General features: G+C 39.4%; 1 protein-coding gene across 1 annotated transcript in view; it reads left to right on the top strand.

Annotated features, from left to right (window-relative positions):
• Nucleotides 1-2,884: 2,884 nt before the first annotated feature.
• uqcc1 (ubiquinol-cytochrome c reductase complex assembly factor 1) overlaps nucleotides 2,885-20,890 on the top strand; it is a 36,982-nt gene continuing 18,976 nt past the window's right edge. Inside the window, exons 1-5 of the mRNA XM_079241909.1 lie at nucleotides 2,885-3,093; nucleotides 9,127-9,231; nucleotides 11,473-11,580; nucleotides 16,731-16,803; nucleotides 18,825-18,882. Coding sequence (XP_079098035.1) covers nucleotides 3,019-3,093; nucleotides 9,127-9,231; nucleotides 11,473-11,580; nucleotides 16,731-16,803; nucleotides 18,825-18,882 — 419 coding nt within the window. The 5' untranslated portion in view covers nucleotides 2,885-3,018. The remainder of the gene's footprint in view (nucleotides 3,094-9,126; nucleotides 9,232-11,472; nucleotides 11,581-16,730; nucleotides 16,804-18,824; nucleotides 18,883-20,890) is intronic.

The raw sequence follows: 20,890 nt of genomic DNA on the forward strand, positions 1-20,890 counted from the left end.
ACAACGCGTTAAGGACCTACCAAATATGAATTATTGGAATTTTGGTTCCAATCGGATGCATTTTGGCAGAGATATAAGCAAACCGTGTTTCATGGCGAGAACGCGTTTTTCCATGGGTTGCCACGGTAACACGCTTTCTCCTATCAGAAAGATTTGAATAACTTTTTGTCCCCATCTTGTCACGAAGCTCCATGGGGAATGTGGAGCCAATAGCATGAATCCCCTCAGACTAGTTCGTTCAAATACGATGCGCTTAAAGTGATAAAAAGGGCATAAACGCCAAGATGGCGGCCACCCCGTTGCCATGGTAACAGGTTCTCAATAGAGTTTTTTGCTCGTCTTGGTTACTTATACATGTGTACCGAATTTCGTAGCCCTAGCTCAAAGTAGACGATCGGGCCCCTAGGGGCCCCCCCAAAATGCGCCCCCCCCACAATATATATTACAATGCGTGAAGGACCTACCAAATATGAATTATTTTAATTTTGGTTCCGATCGGATGTATTTCTGCGAAGATATGAGTGAACCGTGTTTCATGGCGAGATCGCTTTTTTCCATGGGTTGCCACGGTAACACGCTTTCGCCTATCAAAAAGATTTGAATAACTTTTGGTCCCCATCTCGTCACGAAGCTCCATGGCGAATGTGGAGCCAATAGCATGAATCGCCTCAGACTAGTTCGTTCAAATGCGATGCGCCCAAATTGACAAAAACGGGCAAAAAAATGGCCGCAAACGCCAAGATGGCGGAAAGCCCGTTGCCATGACAACAGGCGTTTCAATGACTTTTTTACTTGTCTTGATGTGATAGACATGTGTACCGAATTTCGTCGTCCTACGTCAAACTAAATTTTTTTTTCCCCATTCTAGAGGCCATTTTTGGCGTTTCTAGGGGGCGCTGTCGAGGCATTTTTGCATTGGCGTGCATACAAACGCCAAATTATCAAAATTTTCACCGGACGTGAGGTGTGTGCCAAGTTTCGCAACTTTTCACGGGGTCTAAGGGGGTCAAAATTGAGCGAGTTGTGCTTAAAATAATAAACATTACAATAACAATAGGGCCTTGCCATACTTCGTATGGCTCGGACCCTAATAATAATAATAATAATTAAAGCCGCAAGCGGCATCCATCGGGTCCTCGCTTCATGCCGAACCCTCCACCGAGTCCTGGTTCTCCTAATGCTAAATGTGAAGGACCCGCACAGCCAGTTCATTTTAATAGAGAAATACAATTCACATATTGAGAAAAGAATGTGTGTAAACGCCAAGATGGCGGACAGCCCGTTACCATGGCAACATGTGTTTCATTGACTTTTTAGCGTGTCTTGGGATGATACACATGTGTGCCGAATTTCGTAGCCCGTGATGAAAGTAGACAATCGGGCCCCTAGGGGCCCCCCCAAAAAGTGTCCCCCCCACAATACATTCTATAATGTGTTAAGGACCTACCAAATATGAATAATTGGAATTTTGGTTCCGATCGGATGCATTTCTGCAGAGATATAAGCAAACCGTGTTTCATGGCGAGAAGGTTTTTTTCCAAGATGGCGGACACCCTGTTGCCATGGTAACGGCTGCACAATGAAGTTTTTTGCTTGTCTTGGGTTGATACACATGTGTGCCGAATTTCGTAGCCCTAGCTCAAAGTAGACGATCGGGCCCCTAGGGGCCCCCCCCAAAATGTGGCCCCCCCACAATACATATTACAACGCGTGAAGGAGCTACCAAACATGAATTATTTTAATTTTGGTTCCGATCGGGTGTATTTCTGTGAAGATATGAGTGAACCGTGTTTCATGGCGAGAACGCTTTTTTCCATGCGTTGCCACGGTAACACTCTTTCTCCTATCAGAAAGATTTGAATAACTTTTGCTCCCCATCTTGTCACGAAGCTCCACGGCGAATGTGGAGCCAATAGCATGAATCCCCTCAGACTAGTTCGTTCAAATACGATGTGCTTAAAGTGATAAAAAGGGCATAAACGTCAAGATGGCGGACACCCCGTTGTCATGGTAACAGGTTGTCAATAGAGTTTTTTGCTCGTCTTGGTTACTTATACATGTGTGCCGAATTTCGTAGCCCTAGGTCAAAGTAGACTATCGGGCCCCTAGGGGCCCCCCCCAAAATGCGCCCCCCCCCACAATACATATTACAAAGCGTGAAGGACCTACCAAACATGAATTATTTTAATTTTGGTTCCGATCGGATGTATTTCTGCGAAGATATGAGTGAACCGTGTTTCATGGCGAGAACGCTTTTTTCCATGGGTTGCCACGGTAACACGCTTTCGCCTATCAAAAAGATTTGAATAACTTTTGGTCCCCATCTTGTCACGAAGCTCCATGGCGAATGTGGAGCCAATAGCATGAATCGCCTCAGACTAGTTCGTTCAAATGCGATGCGCCCAAATTGACAAAAACGGGCAAAAAAATGGCCGCAAACGCCAAGATGGCGGAAAGCCCGTTGCCATGACAACAGGCGTTTCAATGACTTTTTTACTTGTCTTGATGTGATAGACATGTGTACCGAATTTCGTCGTCCTACGTCAAACTAAATTTTTTTTCCCCCATTCTAGAGGCCATTTTTGGCGTTTCTAAGGGGCGCTGTCGAGGCATTTTTGCATTGGCGTGCATACAAACGCCAAATTATCGAAATTTTCACCGGACGTGAGGTGTGTGCCAAGTTTCGCAACTTTTCACGGGGTCTAAGGGGGTCAAAATTGAGTGAGTTGTGCTTAGAACGAGAATAATAATAATAATAATAATAATAAACATTTCAATAACAATAGGGCCCTGCCATACTTCGTATGGCTCGGACCCTAATAAACCACGCGGAACCTTTTCTTCATTCCGCGGTTTCTGGTCAGGCAGAATTCGCCGTCGGACAGATTCCGTTGACATTGCTGAAGAGGAGGAGCAGCGGGGACAGGTGTTACCAAACCTGAAGCTTTCATAGCAGGGAGCCGCAAAGAAGTGGCAGCCCGCTCCTCCTTGTCTGTGACACCGGGACCTGGTGGAGTCATGTACCGGCGGCCGCTGCAGGTCGCCGCGAGAAGCGTGGTTAATGCGGCCGCGTGCAGAGCCGCCTGCGGAAAGGTAACTGCTAACTGCTAGCTAAGTGTTTGCATGGCGGGGTAACTGTAAGTAACCTCACGAGACGTTTAAAATGACGTAGAAAACACCAACATCGCTTGGTAAATACACAACACTTAGAGGAGACGAAAGTGAGAGTCCACAAAGTCTACCAGGTTGTATGTTCGTGTGGGTGTGTGTACGTATATGTGTATGTATGTGTGTTGTGGTCATAGAGTCACACAGCTAACTAGTTAACAAGATTAGTTACCTGTAAGGCTATCAGCTGATTTACACAGGTGAACTTGAACCATGTTGTATCTTTTTGACTACGTTCATTTTTGGGCCTTCGGAAGTATATTGTCAGGGTTTACACATACAGTTGTGCTCATATGTATTCATATGTATGCATACCCTTTCATTAAAGGAAAGAATGAATTTTACAACAGTCACTCAAATAACTGGTGACTTAAAAAAGAAACAATAACTAAAAATTTGCAAAAATATGATTTAGTAATATAAGACACTGTTTTTTCTGTTTAATTGAGTTGAAGAAAGAAAGAAAAGAAAACAAAACAGAAAAACAAATTGGTCCTGGACAAATTAGAGCACTTTTCTGTTGAACAGTGGGACAAAATACCTGTCAACAGGTGCAGAAGTCTGACTGAGAGGAACAGAAAACACCTGACTGTAGCGGAAACATTAAAGGGGTGCTATTATGGTATTTGGAGTTTTCTGAGCTTTCTACAGTGTTACAGTGTTGAATCCTCATCAGACATGTGAACGACACTGTTTTTTTTATCACCTAAACGCATGTTTGAGTTTGAGTTCCAGCACCCTCTCCATTCGGTTTCCATGGCGACGAAAAACGCGTCGGTTTAGAGAGTTTTTTTCTACTTGGAAATCCTTGTGACGTCCCGGGGGATAAGGTTCGGTGATTGGTTACCTTCTACTGGTTAACAAGGGCATGTACAAATACATCAGGCGGGTGGAAAACGTTGGATAAAGTTATTTCCAACGATGGCTGGTGAGTTTACCAAAGAGAGACATCCTGCTGCATTTGGTGCTGTGGGTTGCTGCTTTCCACTTCGTTTTCAGGGTCCAATTCAGGTTCAAACATGTAGGGCTGTATGCTATGTGTTGACATTGTATTTTTTTTATTTTAATTTTTTTATTGAGTTCATATTAGCCTAATCCTTCTGTTTATGAGACGTTACAATGACGGCAAAAGCAGTTGCGGTGCGTGCTCCCGATGTAGTGCAGTGGCGGGAGGCGGGGCTTAATGCGGAAGAGTCTCAATCCACTCGTTTTGCCCGCAGGCTGATCTGACAGCCTACGGAGAGGGTCGGTCTGAAGTAAATAAAGCGATTTGTGACATTAACTCGATCAATCCCAGCCCTTCTGGGCTCAGAAATAAAAATAGATTAGCCTGAAATGCACATAATAGTTCCACTTTAAAGGATTGTTCAACTAAATATTAGTTTGAGTGATGTAATATGTGATAAATTATCTAATTTGTTTGCTTTTTAAAAAAATATATTTCTATTGAACCAGAATTAGAAAATAATGTAATGATTTTCATAAAATTTTTATTTATTTTAGTCAATTTCAACTTATTTTACAGGCAGCTGTTTTTTTTCTTTCTTTAATGAAAGGGTATGAATAAATATGAGCACAACCGTATGTATATATAAAATAAATGTTTAGATCTGCTCAAGTTGACCAAAATTTGATGAAGTTCAGGGCTGTTGATGTAATTTCCTATTAAATCTTAACTTCAATTTCCAGTGTTTATATAAACATGATAACTGCAGCAACGACAAGTGTTTGCTTGCGCTCCTCTTTTCAGATTTTGTTTGGTATTTTAGAAATTCAGAGCACTCTTTCCTTTTAAAATTGACTGCATTTAGCTCTTCTTTAAAGCCCAGCTTGTTAGATTTATCTCTGGTCAAGATGAGGGAGAGACATCAGTCGGATATGTTTTTCAAGGTAACCTTCTTTCCAGCTTGGATGCCACCGTTCTCCTTCTCCCATCCTTTGTTGTGGAATTGCTGAGATTCTGATTTTATATGCCTCCGATCAGAACATAGGTGGTCCTGTTTGTTTCTGTGTTTGGCATTCCTTCCTCTTAAAAATGACTGGATGCATCACTAAATATTCTTTAAATGAGTGCTCTACTGCACTTTTTTACAGTATAAGAACTCTAAACACCAAGAAAATGACGCAAAGCACCACATGCAGTATTGTCATTTGGTTTAAACAACGAAGAAGAAACTGATGGCGGCGAAACTTATTTCCAAAGTTTGGGGATATTTAACGCTAGACAAAGTGTCAAACAGGTGAAATGGATCATCTCCCACGCAGAGTTGGCGTACCATGGCAGCACGACAGTCGTGCATGAGCATCTGAAAGGAAAGCATCCTGGAGTCATGGTTTCCAGCATTCCAGATGGCACAGTTAGCATGAGCGAGTAGCGATGTGCTGTTGTTACCTCTGCCAAAGAACTTATGGCAGGCCTCTTCAAATGGCGGCCCGCGGGCCACATGCGGCCCAGCTTATGTAAAAGAATAAAGATATTAATCAAGAACCTTCAGTCATTCTTACGCTGATTAAGTAGCCTACAATACTACAGTTGTGCAGACTATGAATGCAACACTTGGTTGCCTAGCAACATTAACTCCAGCACATGTTGTGTTTTGAAGTTGCAAGAGTAGCGCTAGCTAGCATGTCGCTCTCTGTTCCAAAACGCAAAATTGTCAACAAAATCAGCAGATTTAACCCCGGCTGGACTGATTAGTATTTGTTTATTTTGCCGTCACATTTGAGCACCAAACCGATGTGTTTAATATGCAATGAGTGTGTGGCGGTGTTTAAAGATTATAACGTATGTTGGACCTTTTTCATGTTAAACATTTGGAGAAAATAGGTTCTGACTGGAATTTTCATTATTTTGTGCATTTGCCCTTGTCATGTTGGACTGAATTTAAAATAGAAAAATTAATAACCTACTTACTTTTCAAAATGTAAATGTATATATATTTTTTTTAAATTTATTTATTCATTTTGACTGATTTATTTGACCTTACTTTATGTACTGGCTCAGATCATTTTTTTAATTTGAAAATCTTGCCCACCTGAACATCTAATTGAGTAGCCCTGGCATATGGTTTTACCGGCGTTCATCCGTTTGTTCAAGATAACTTAAAAAGTTATGGATAGATTTTCATGAGATTTACAGGAGTTGTTGGAAATATGAAAAGAAAGAAGTGAAATAATTTTGGTGGTGATCCCGATCACTATTTGGATTCAGGAATGTTTTAAAGGATTCTGGCCCTTGTTTACCTACAAAACCGACTTTTTCAAAATGTAAACAATCATTTCAATGCAATTCTATGAAAATTAAAATTTCATTTCATTTTCTAAACCGCTTAATCCAATTCAGGGTCGCGGGGAAGCTGGAGCCTATCCCAGCTGGCTTTGGGCGACAGGCAGGGTACACCCTGGACAGCTCGCCAGTCCATCGCAGGGCCACACAGAGAGACGAACAACCATTCACGCTCACACTCACTCCTATGGGTAATTTAGAGTAACCAATTAATCTAACATGCATGTCTTTGGATGGTGGGAGGAAGCCGGAGTACCCGGAGAGAACCCACGCATACACGGGGAGAACATGCAAACTCCACACAGAAAGGCCACTGACCAAACCCCTCCCCAGCCAAGGATTGAACCAGTGACCTTCTTGCTGTGAGGCCACAGTGCTAACCACTGTGCCACCGTGCAGAAAATTAAAATGTTAAAATATTTATTTTGTTTTCCTTTTGAGGCAAATTCTGTACAGCTTGGATATGACACTATAGCTAAGTATGAATGTTTCAAAATAAATTAGTAGTAAGGTGTTAAGATTAAATTTAATATTCAGGTGGTTCAGGAGTTGTTCTTTTAACTTACTAAAGGATATTATTCATTGGGACTGACTGGGAATCAGGGTGACATACATATCATGCAAATGAAGAGAGTTGGGTAAAACATACTGGAGCCTGTAAAAAGAGCTGTGTCAACTGGAAGCACAGATGGTGGGCATGACAGAAATAATCGTGACTAATCGAAAACATTATTTACAGATTAGTTGACTATTAAAATAATCGTTAGTTGCAGCCCGACTGACTGAAATATCCCCCATGGAGTTTCTGAAACTTCAGAAAAAACATGCACACTCAAAAAAAAAAACTGTTTCACAAAAAAAAAAATTTAATTGATATTTGATCAGTGTTTACCCCCTACAACACGGTTTGACAGACCATATGGGTCATATATGTGACCCAATATTATTTGAGTGTGACTGACTTTTATTATCACTTTGAGCGTCTGTCTGTGCATTCTGTGTTCATTCCCTCCTTACCTGAAAGCAGAGAAGAACGACATTAAAAAAAAAGAGTGAAACTTTACCTCCGAATGGTCATGATTCTAGTTTCAAATCAAGACCGACACACATTAGACATCTGGCATGACATCATGTAGATTAATAAAAAATAATTATTCATGATGTTAGACACAACTACTGGTGTAAATTTATGACCATTTTAACTAATTTACATGACCAATATTATATCAGTTATTGTTTCTGAATGTATGTTTTGATTAACATCTCTTTGACAGGGGCGGGCAACTTTGATCCTTGAGGGCTACAGTCCTGCAAATGTTAGGAGTTTCTCTGCTGCAGCAAACATGACACATATCAGACTTCACTAGCAGACTTATGCAGAGCTTCACATCAAATTCTGCACGAGTCTGGTAATTACCCATTAATCTGAGGATCACTTGCAGTGTAGCTGTGTAATGTAGTAAAGAGCAGCTGCCTATCAGAATTCAAGTCCAAGTAGACAATTTTAAAAAGAACAAATGTAAATCCAGAGCAGGGAAATTAACCAGCAGCAGCCTCGTGAGCTATTTCAAAGTGTGAAATGTTTAGGTTAATTCAGTTTAAGGATGCGAGAACTTTGATTTCATTTTCATTTTTTCCTATTTGACATTTATGCTTCAGATAAATACAAACATTTTTCTAAACAGCCGTATTTTTTCACGATAATTTGAACAACCATCAGTGGCGTGATGTGTAATGATCTCAAGAGTATTAAAATGAGCTGCCGAGAGCGATGCTGAGTGATACCCCCAAATGAAAGAGTTGGTTAAGCAGTGTAATCGAGGATGGGTTTCATTAGTTATTTATCCACACTACTACTCCTAACAATACTTCTTATCATTGTGGTACGATACCCCTTATCAATATCTTTTTGTAAAGATTAAAATACAAGGGAAAAAACTAATAATAAACATTAAATTATATTTTTTTCAACATTTGGATAAACGAAGCATTGCAGGTTTGTCCAGTGTGAAGACAGAGTTTCACTCTGGAATGACTTTGTTCTGTCCAGTGACGTTTGTTGAGATTTGTGGATCTCAAGACACTTTTTCATGTCCCCATGGGTGTTTGCACCATGTTTGAGATATGGTTAGTACTGTGATACACCATATGTATCATAGTACTAAACCTGGACACATCTTTAGGGATTTTATAGTACCATATTAGATTTTAACCTGAACCCTTTATTTGTAGTCAGCATCACATTTTCTGTTACCAGGAGCTCTCCAAGGAGCTTTTAGAGAAGTTGAAAACACACCTTTGACGTAAAAAAGAAATAATTCAGCTGTTTCTTTAATCTGATTACGTCTGATTCTGACTTTGGTGAAAATGAGGACGTTTATCAGTGGAAAATTCTCGGTGACTATCAAAGTTTATTTTAATGTCTTTCTTTCTGTATTTTACCGAAGCTTCATTTAAAGAACGTTTCAGCTACTCAGTCAGTATTGGGTTTATTGGATTATATAGTTTACTAAAAGACATTCAGTGGTTTGTTTGTGTCTGAATATGTTTGTTTATCTGACTTAAAATGTTCAGAAATAACAAATTCTTCATTAAAATGTGTTTGTGTAAATGTTGTTTTTCTTCAGGCCATTTTTTTCACACCTCTTTTCTTTTTCTGTTTCTCCTGCCAGGCGTTGGAACCAGAGGCGTGTTCTCGAGCTCTAGCTGCCTGTCAGCTGGCCAGAGTCAATTCTCCGTGTTCAACACCATGTCGGACCCTGCACATCACCTCACAGGTAACAACACGCAATGTCACCTGACTTTAATGGTGGGTTTCCAGCCTTCAACGGACAGCAGCATGCCTGAGATTCTAACTTATTGCCTGTGAGACGTCACCACAGGTTTGTTTTCATACATAACAGGATGTAAACATGCATGGAGCCGGATTCACCTACAAGGTTTTCTTTTTGTGTATAAAGACTTAACGGTTCAGGTTCACATCTTCAGTGTGGTTTGGGTCTTTGCTTCCAGTACAACTTGGGTGCAGCGTTACATTCTGGTACATGGTAGCCATGTTGATGGCTTCACGAATTTACACACAGTCGCACCAACCAACCTCCAAATGGAGCATATTGAGCTACAGTGTAATGACACGCTCAAGTCAGAGTATGACTGTCGATGCTGCGCAATTTCCACCTTACCTCCCAAAAAATTTAACCTGTGTGTAATCTTTTCCCTGTGGTGATTATTTGTGGTGCTGTTGCGCCTCACAACACAGAAATGGTTTCCCATGGTTGAGAGAATAATGCAAAATAACGTCTGTCGCAGGAGAAACACCAAACTGTCCGTCCGTCTGTGTGTCCTGCAGGAGCACCTAAACACAAACCATTGTTAGAGAAATAATACATCAATAAAACCAATGAAACAAAAAATATATAGATATTTTTACATGTTTGGTGTGTTAAGATCTGCTTAGTGAGGGATATCTGCATCTTCCTCACACAAAAACAAACAAAACCAAACAGTATCACCTCAATAAATATTGCTTAAATTAAAAACAGTGTCGTTTTTTTCTTTTAAGTTGCTACTCATTCTGCCTCACACCAGACTATGAAAGCCTGGGCTTCAAAATGGAATGACAACAGACTGCCTGGGACATTCACTGTCTTTGTTCTGACATCATTCTCAGCTGAGAGCAATGGAAAAAAACACTTTCAAAGTCAAATTCAAGTCTTGGTGTTTGTTAAACTTTATTACAGATCTGTAGCTGTTTCTATTGTGTTGTCAACATTAGGGCTGTGACCATATGCTTTCGTCCCGATTCAAATCGATTCCGGTTTTTTGGGTGCCGATTTGATTTAAATTGCGATTCTCACAATTCTTCGTTTTGATGATTTTTTTGTAGATTAAAAACAAAAAAAAAAATTGTATAAAACTTTTTTTTTTGCTCATCTTTTTTCTTGATTTTAATGAGGAAAAAACAACACAGAAGCTAGACCATCATTCTGTTGCTATAATGCCCAAGAAGACAAGTAAAAAGATCAATCAAAACAATAAAAATGAATCAAATTTTATAATGGATAATTTTTATTTATTTGAAGAAAAAAAATCGATTTTTAAAATTGTGAAGCAAAAAATCCCGGTTTTCAATTTTTCGATTCGATTTTGCCACCCCTAGTTAATATGGAAGGCTGCTTTTGAGCACATCTGTGAACTCAAAAGTCCCCAGGTTCACAGCTTTGTTTGCAGAAAATCTACAGCTCATCTTGAGGACTTTGGATGCCGGTTTGAGAAACAACTTAAGCTTGATGAGCCATGAAACAGACTTGGTCTCTCCTCCTCTATAATGTTAAAATGCTAAAAATGTTAACACTAAAGCTGCTGATGATTTATATGTCAATTGGAGACTACTCTGATGAATAAGATACCAGGGTTGTTCAGAGGGGCCGTTATAATGCGCTTCATTTTAAACACCTGCAGCAAGGCTGCAGTGATGATCAAAAACATAACATTTACTGGACCTGATGAAGAGTGACGGTAATAAAACTGTCAGAACATGAAGACAAGATGGAGTAGGTCAGTGTATTAATTTACTGAGCAGCTGCTTGCACTAAAGGCCACTTTCTGCAGGTGTATGTCGTCACTGAAACCGTGTGTGTGCTACTTTAATGAGGGACCTACCAGAACATCTGACATGGCCACATATCACTTTCTTGTTTTATTTGTTCCACCAGCTTTTCAGGTTGAAAATGTCTCTGAAACATCAAAAGGGAATGTCCTGGAGTCCTGGATTAATTGATTAGATTTTTTTTTATCATATTGCAATTTGGTTACTGTCACATGATGGAAAGCTGGTGTGTTCATCAGCTCATTCCTGAAATACAACACAGGACTGTGAGGACAGCAAACAGCAGTCTTGGCTGATATGTCCAGAAGCAGTTTGGGGACATTTCCCATTGAGTTTGATGGAGAAATGTGTCCAAAAATGCAATATTCAAAACAAAAAGTTTGTTCACCGTGTGTTTCTTGTCCTTCAGCTCTGTAACGTGAAAGAGACGCCTCAGCACTCAGAGGAGGAGGTCGGGGCCTTCACCAAGCTCATCGAGGCGATGGGCTTCACAGCTCCGCTCAAATACAACAAATGGGTGAGTGGTGGAACAAAAAGGGATGGGGGAGGCAGGGCAACGACTTATTTGTGGATGTAAGTTCAGAAAGGTCAACTTTTAGCTGATTTGTTCAGTTCACACCTGGAGGAAATGAGAAACAAAACAACTTCAAAGTAAATGTTTAAATAAATCAGAATTGTTCTTTTAAATATTAGTTTTGCAGCCTGTAACTGTAACCTGAACCCCTCAGCAGATCAGATGAAGGAGTGAAGATGTTCACTGTCCTCTGATCTCAGTGCAGCCCAACCTGATGTCCTGGTGAACCTCATGCTTGTCTTTAGCTGCAGTAATCTTTAGTCTGCTGAGTAAAAACACATCTGAGGAGAAATCCCAGGCAGGGAGGAGGCGATGACAAATGATGTAGACACATAGAAGTGAAACTATAATTATACAGAAAAATTATTATCTTATAGCTCACACAGAATAGAGAGTAAATCTCAAAGCTGCTGTGGTTTGTTTGTGTGCGTGTGTGTGTGTGTGTGTGTGTGTCTGTGTGTGTGTGTCTGTGTGTGTCTGTGTCTGTGTGTGTCTTGTCAGATGACAGAAGAGTTGCCACCTCCCAAAAGGAGATTAATCATTTCTGTATCTCTGAAATACACCCCATAAAATCACACTTCCAAACTCGTCTCCACTGTTGCTCACGCTGCTGTCAAGGCCACACGTTTATGCTGCTGATATGACTAATTATATACCAGTATGTTTAAATATGATCCCAGTTGCATTGTATTTTTTCCTCTGACTAAGAAGAGTTACTGCTGTAGATTAGATAACAAGAGACAAGTGTCACATCTTAGGGCACATTCACATCAGCCTTTTTGATTCGAACGACAAAAAAAAAACACTTCCTGCATTTGACGTAGCTTTGCATTGTGGGTAAATACATAGTGATCGCGTTAAGTCCTCTGCCTCGTCTGTTGGTCATACTGCGGTTATTTTTGCAGTGTATTTTTGCAGTATACTTGCAAAAGATAACATAAAAAACGAAAAACAGTGAGTTTCCATGTTTAATTCGCAAAAGAGTTTTCTTAAGCACACCAGTCAGAGGCACACGCACATCAAAAAAACACTCAGTTGTGCACAGGGCTGGGTCCGAGTGTTTTAATGCCACATGTAAAAATGTTGATACTTTCTCACCACCTCGATCAGCTGTTTTATCAAAACAATCTGTTTTACCTGCAACAGCAAAAACGCAGAAGCAGCAACTCCGCTTCATGCCTTTTCTGTCTTAACCACGCCCACCTCAAATGTCCCACCAATCACACGATACTTCTCAGAGCCCTGCAAGAAAAAAGTTCTGCCACCCCGTTGTGTCGAGAACTGTCTTCAAACACGTCACAACAAAATGACATTATTTTCTTCTTGGAGCCTCGAGAACAAGAAAAAAGTTCTCTCTTCTGATGGAGTATGCAACAAGCTTAACTTCTCTAAAGATGGAGCGAGTACAAAATTCTCCAACTTGACCATCATTTTGCCACTCCTACAAAGAAAAAAATCAGCCAGTCAGACAAGCAGAGAACAAGTAACACACCAAACCTGCAAACTTAATCGACGACGACGACCACAAAAAAAAAAAAAACAGATGACCCCCCCCCCCCCCCCGATTCATGTTACGCCCAGTCTAGGGGTTCCTGAACGCAACATGAAAATACCATCCTTCGAGTTGAATCAAACTGGCTCTCCTCAGGCAGCCCAATCCTGGGAAGGCTACGGCGCATCTGTCGTCGCTGGCACACACCAATTCACAAAATATTTATAAAGAAAAACATACACACAACATAATGACCGCAGTCATAACACAGAACCTTGCTGGGTTACATAAAATCCGTTTTATTTCTCCCACAATTCAGTTTATTCTGTTTTTACTCCTGAAGCTTATGTTTCATAATGTGACCTGATTTTTGCAGGTGGACTTGTCTAATCATGTGTGTGTGGTTACAGTGGTCAGAATGCCAACTTTTCCCATTAATTCAGAATCAAGTCCATTAAGAACGGTTAAACTGGATATTTTACAATACCCCATGCTTCAAAAGAGAGCTGTCAAAATAAGAGGAGCGAACATCTGTCCATCCTCGACACTGCTTGTGCATGATAAAATTAAATTCTTGTTGGACTAAAGATCAATCCTAAAATATATCGCAGGGTCGTGGATGTGTGCCATGAAGTTAAAATAAGTCATTTCCAATATGCACCCCCAGCGCATGCATATTGTCTCTGGTCTGTGATTTATGTTGACACTTGCCTTCCAGCTGTCAGTTCCTCAATTCATAATAATAATGTAATCCTAAATAACACTTTGTATTTGTGATATTCTTACATTTTAAAAATTTAAATCCTATTCTTATAAAATGACATAAACATTTGAATGATTTTGTTCAGCCAAAAATCGAGAAATTGTTTATGTACAATTTTAGAAATGTGCAGATGTACTGGTACACACATATTTATTGCTTTCTCTTTATCTGACACCATGGTGCTGATCTTTGTTTCATATTTTATTGGTTCTCCTAAGTTCTGTTTTTTTAGTAACAGGATATACTTTATTGTTTGCTTCAGAAAATTGTTTTGGTTTAATGCTGTAAACACATGTCAGGAAGCAATTCTCTGAAGTGAACAGGTACACATTTTACATAAATAGTCAAATCACTTATATCAATTGCACACACCCCAAAATAAAAAAATACATAAATAAATGTTAATAAAATCATGAAAATGAATAAAAATCTAAAGACTCTGTGTTTGCCATGAATCTATTGCACATTCTCTTCAGCCTCAGGCAGTGTCTTTTCACATTGACGGACTATTGTGTCGTCTACCCATTTATTTGAGTTCATATTCTGTGTGGAAGACATGAAGTGTGTTGGTCGCTATCCGCACCTGCTCATAGATGGTCTGAAGAGACTGGTGCTCCTGTTTGCCCATCACCTCCTCCTCCTCCTCCTTCCCCTTGACCTAACCCCTGAATAAGTGGAAGTTAGTGGATGGATGGACTCATTTCATTGTGTGAGAAAATGGCAGTGTCATAAAATCTAAATACCTTGTCAGCGAAGATACAGCCTTGTGTTGCCATAAAATTTATCTGGACATTATTTCCACCAATTGCTTGTTTGGTTCATGTCTGACACTTAAAATGAAATTATCTCCAGCTCTTTTTGTCTATTATGTTCACTTTCACCGTCCATTTTCACTGCTTATCTCCAATAAGACACCTGCCATGCTGCGTGTTTAGTGGTGCAACAATGAAAAAGGTCCCCCTTCCTTATGGTTTCCTGCCTCAACATGTTCCCAATGCTGTTTGGGATGTTTAATTTGGTGCTTGTTGTATGAGAAAAAAAACACAATGCATTGTAAGATGTAATCATCCCAGAGACTTTATCTTTTGTAGTTTTTTTTGGTCCTGTTGAATTAAAATGTTGGACCTGAAATGCTCCTGACATCTGTAGGAGGTATTATTCAGGATCTGGTCTTATGCCATTTTTACCTTGGATCATACTTTGTTGCTTTTCTCAAACTCCCCATCTTTTCTCTCTCTCTCTCTCTCTCTCTCTCTCTCTCTCTCTCTCTCTCTCTAAAAAGATTAACTTTTTTAATTATAAACAGTTCTTCCTATATAACTATATCTAAGTTTAAGATGTGTACTTGAATGCACCGTGAGGTCTCAGCAGCTGTGATGAAGAAAACATTGGAGATTTCCGTATGAACTTGTACCTTACACACACTAACTTTTAAAGATAAACCCTTAAATTTTAAATTTTCATGTGATGACAGGATAACTGTCTTATAATGTTCACAGCTGATTTTACACATACAGTGACTCAGCAATTTAGCTTAAATGCAGCTGACATCTCATCCTCCACCTCATCTTTCCTCACCTTCATATGTTCAGCACATCAGAGCTACTGGAAGTTCAAGGTGAGCAGGCTGATTCTCTATGCTGGGATATGTGTTCCCAGTACTGGAACTCCTGAAATATCCCAACCAGCTTACACCAAAGCTGCAGCTGTGGACGCACACACACCTAAAGATGCCTTGAAGTGGTCAGACCAGTCTGTGTAAATGTTGCAGAGTGGAAAATCAAGTTTGTAGTTAGTTCATTTTTTGGAAATATTTCTCTGCATTCTTGCTTTTTGTAACGCTGCCTCCATCCATTCATCCAACCAACCAACCAACCGGCTGGCCAGCCAGCCAAAAAGTTATCTTTTAAGGGTCATTACTGCTGATGATGATACAGTCCATCTGACAAGGGATGGGCATTATATCGAATATACTTATATATTGAGTTGTTTCAAGTGCAATAAATAAAATGACTATGTTACGAACATCAGCCACAAATGATCACAGCAGTACTGTAAGCTGTCTTCACGTGATTTTCTTTGTAGTTTAGGTTGTCTGACTCACAGTGAACTCCCTGAACCTTTCAGAAAACTCTCCTGCATGCATTAGTTTTGGCTGCTTGATCTTTGGAAAATTTATGTAGTTTTTTTTTTTTTTTTTTTTTTTTAAGGTTTATTTTGACATAAGAAAGAGCTGGTGTAGTGTTTCTTTCTTTGAGTAAGTAAAATGGACATGATTCCATTATTTTTTAATTTTTTCTCAAATCTAGAGCTTGGTTAAAAACTTATGAATCAACTTAAATCGATTCAAATTGAATTAATCTAATAGTGCTTCATAGAACTGTTTTTTTTTTGTTTTGTTTTGTTTTTTTTTAAAACCCATTTTCTTTGCCAGTGACAACAGTGACCTTACCCTCGCTTGACATAATGATGCTTAGTGAGACCCTGGTGTAAATACACAGTTAAAAAGTTTGTCAGTGTCGCTACCATCCAAAATCGGACTCTCTTGCCAAATTAAAGCTAAATTGTGTTTTTTCATTAGCATAATACATACCACTTTGTTTCTGGACACCTGACTGTAAAAAGTCTAAATGTAAGACTGAAAACCTAACAGACGCCTCATAATTACTTCTTTAAAGGAAACATGGGAGCATGTTGGTAGCTGTATTTTATGCTTGACAAGGACATACTCATGTACGTACATTAACAGAGCAGAAATAAGGCCTGACTGACTGCTGTGTGTTTCTGTTGAAAATATAACGTTTCTTTTGTACTTTTTTTTTTTTTTCCCCATCACAGAAAATCAAGATTGCTGCCTTGCGCATGTACACATGTTGTGTAGAGAGAATCAACTACGACGAATTTTTTGAAAGTAAGTCTGCTGGTTCCTCATATATACAGTACATTTCCCACAATGCCACTCAGCTGTGTTCTTTCAGAATACAAAGAAAACATAAGGCAAATGAGAAAAAAGAAAATGTACAGAACACACTGAATATAAGCATAATCAGTATATATCAGTGATCCTCACTGCTATTTCAACAAGTCGCACTTTATTCTAAAACAAGAGGGAAGCTACTTTTTCTATTAAAAAAAAAAAAAAAAGCCATGTTACGTATCCTGCTACATTGCCAAATCAGTAACATTCAGCTTTTTAGCAAAGAATTGTTATCGTAAATATTGACTGGAGTAATTGCATTCTTATGCAACAGTATATGGAGAAAACACAATAATACCTCCGGAAGAGGGTGTTTCTTAATATACACTGCTCAAAACAATAAAGAGAACACTTAAACAACACAGTGCAATTGCAAGTCAACCACACTTCTGTGAAATCGAACTGTCCACTTAGGAAGCAACACTGACTGACAATCAATTCCACATGCTGTTGTGCAAATGGAATAGACAACTGGTGGAAATTACAGGCAATTGGCAAAATACACCCAATAAAGAAGTGGTTCTGCAGGTGGTGACCACAGGCTACTTCTCTGTTCCGATGCTTTCTGGCTGATGTTTTGGTCACTTTTGAATGCTGGTGGTGCTTTCATTCTAGTGGTAGCATGAGACGGAGTCGACAACCCACACAAGTGGCTCAGGTAGTGCAGCTCATCCAGGATGGCACATCAGTACAAGCTGTGGTAAAAAGGTTTGCTGTGTCTGTCAGCGTAGTGTCCAGAGCATGGAGGCACTACCAGGAGACAGGCCAGTACATCAGGAGACATTGGTCTGAAAATAGTTTTTGTTTAACATTGATGAAGCATGGAAAACCAGAACTTTGATGGTTTTGTTCTTACAAAAAAATATATTTCAGTTCTGATTTAATTATCTTATAATTTTGACCCAATATGTTACTGAAACAGGTTACAGTAAAAAAAAAAAAATCATTTTCAGATGCTGGTGTAGTAGTGGTGAAGAAAAAGAAGATACCAGATATGGCTGTTGTAAACACAGTTGTATGTGGTAGAATCAGACATAATCAGAAACCCCTCAGGTTTCTGAGGACTAAAGGGGTTATCCTCAAGCTGTGACAAAGTTTAAATAACAGTTCTGGGTATAAAATGCCTTTAAAATTTGGACCTAACCCTTGTCTAGGAAGGGCTCTTCTACTTCTACTTTTAATGTCAGTCATGGAGGTGGTACTTACAGAGCCTGATGTCTTGTGATGACCCATTTTTCCAAACAATGTTGTCATTGTGGATTTCCTGTGGCGGCTGTCCATCAGCTTTGATTGGAAGCAACTTAACCAACCTGCTCAATGCTAAACAGAGTTCGTTATTACTATTAGTTGTATGTTTGAACTCGAACAGAATTCAGACAGAATGGATTATTGTATTTTTTCTGGAGGTTCAGAGATGGTGCTGAATTAATCAGAAACTTTGAAAATGTCAAAACACAATTTCTTGGTTTAATATTTGAGTCTAAATCTTCTTGGCTATACTTTTGTAAAAAAAAAAAAAAAAGGCTTCTTTGGAATGTGACTTACTCTTTAGTCCTTTTTATGCCTGAATAGTTTTGAGTGTTGTGAAGAGTGTAACCTCACTCTATGTTGGCTTCAGAGCAGATTCTGGGTGTTGTCGTTTGTCTCTACTCTCTTCCTGGAAAGCCTGTGTATACGTTTTCAGCACAGTCACCACCTGCCTGACAAATTTACATCACATTTTATTATCTGGCACAAACTCAGAAATCTTGAACAGAGTCCAAGGACACCTCCTGCATGCTTAGTTCTTGTCACAGAGATGACTTTGGTAAACAATCATCTCCGCATTTTCTTTCAAAGAATCTGAGAAAATGGCAGAAAGACACTGGCAGGAATCTTTACTTGTCATGAACAGAGAAGCTAATGTTGACAAAACCATCTGATTTACTGGTAAAAACATATGTTGTCTATTTCAGAATGCACCCTGCCTGACACCCTCAACTCCTGGTTTCTGATTGCACAGCTGCATGTATGGTGAGTCACATAAACACCCATCACTAGCAGCTTGCTACAGGTTGGATAGTGTGGACAAAGTTCTGCTGGGAAACTCTGGGTCCTGTACGTCATCTCGGCATAAACTCTCTCTTTAGCAGGATAACGACTGCAGACACTGCAGAATGGAGACATCACAATTACAAATTTTCTTTCTACAATTTATTATCAAAGAAATAATTACAATTTTAAAATTATCACAATTATTCTTCATTAAGGTTACAACATTAAAGGCTTAAAATAAAACACTCGTTAAATGTCATCACGTTTTATTTATTTCTATCCTTTGATGCCATCATAGCAAAATACGGAAACAAAGTAACGAGGCCTAATTTAAGCTAAATCGCTCTGCCCTGTAAACAATAAATTGTACATGTAAACTCTGGTTTCTCTAAGAGAGGCTAAAGGACATCAACCTGGACTTGGGAAGCTTCTCTCTGGAAACTACATTATAAAAAAGGTTTTTAACATTTCAGTTCAACCTGAGGAGAGATTTTAGAAACAAAAGAAAACATTTAGCTAGTTTTGACTTCCAGTTATCCTTGTTATGGTCCCAAAATCTCCAGAAAGCTCAAAGGACATATGAGACTGAGAACAAAGTATCGGTTCAATATTTGTTTCAATATTTGTTTGTCACAATGGAGGGTAGAGCCTCGGCAAAAGAGAAAAGGGACCAAGCCTCAAACCAGGCCAGCAGTGAGCTGTCAGATTACATCGTCTTCCCCTAAACTAAAACCACAAACTAACCTCAAGCTAACTAAAACAGAAATAAGAAAGGCTGATGAACCGAACCAGGTATAAAATAAAAACCAAGGAATCACAAAAGTCATTGTCGGGCTGAATCTAGCAGGCACATGGTTTAGCTAGTGATGGTGGTGGACAGGTAGACCTTCAGGCCATATGTGGATGAGTTAACCAATCAGATCTGAAAAGAGAGCAAATGACCCCTTACACAAAGAAATGCACATTTAGGGTTCTTTCTTATTTAGTTAATGGTGGCATAAAATAATTTCTGAAGATGAGTAACTGTGATATTTGTACTGCACCCAAACGCCAAGATAATTTTAAAAACACATTAAAAGGTTAATAATTATTTTTGTTTTATCTATAAAGCATATGAACACCAGCCACAGCTGGAGCGAAGTGCTGTAAAACTGGGGTAGATAAATAAATGTGTTTAAAATTAAAAAATCAACTCAAGTAATGAAAACATTAAAGATAATAAAATGTTAACTATAAAACTAAAATAAATTCAAAACTCAGCAGGGTGTTTATAAACCCGTCTCAGCCAGATAAGATGTCAAACTCTGCCGAGCAGCAGCCTAACGTCAAAGACACAGATTGCACGGATTGTCACCACTGCCTTTCCATTCCCTCAGCAGTGCTTATTTGTGCTTTGTAGGGTTTAAATCCTGCCGTTTAAATTCCCTGCCCATCAGGAAGGTTCAGCTCTGATTAAACCATTTTCTCCATAGTTTTTTAATGAAAGTGGAAACTTGGAAAGAGGCCTAAAATCACCCACCAGTATGACTGAAACCATTTTTTTCCTATTTCTATCAGGGAGTGCTCTCCTGCGTGAGCTTACCAGGAATCACACCAGATGGCAAAAAATGGCAGGAACCATGTTTTGTCAGGAAAAAGTTTGAGGTGTTCAGTGGTAAACATATACTGGTCTGATAACTCCCGACTTGAGCCGGTTACTTACTCAGTCCGAAGCGAGAACTGTGTTTTTGTTCCCGAGGCTTTGGTTTGGGAGGTCATGTGGCTTGTTCCCGACCAATCAGCCGAGCAGAACGTTCTTCTTGTTGGGCTCCGAGAAGACTTGTGTGATTGGTCGGCGTTTTCAGATGGGTGTGGTAAACCATGGAAAAACAGAAAGTTTTCACTTTCTACATTCCCACTGATGTGTGTTTGAAACCAACTGAGGTGGTGAAAATGCATGAAAATGTAAACACCACATGTGGCATTTAATGACACACACCACCCACAC

Source organism: Telmatherina bonti (genome assembly GCF_933228915.1).
Source record: "Telmatherina bonti genome assembly, chromosome: 6".
In the NCBI taxonomy this organism is placed as follows: Eukaryota; Metazoa; Chordata; class Actinopteri; order Atheriniformes; family Telmatherinidae; genus Telmatherina; species Telmatherina bonti.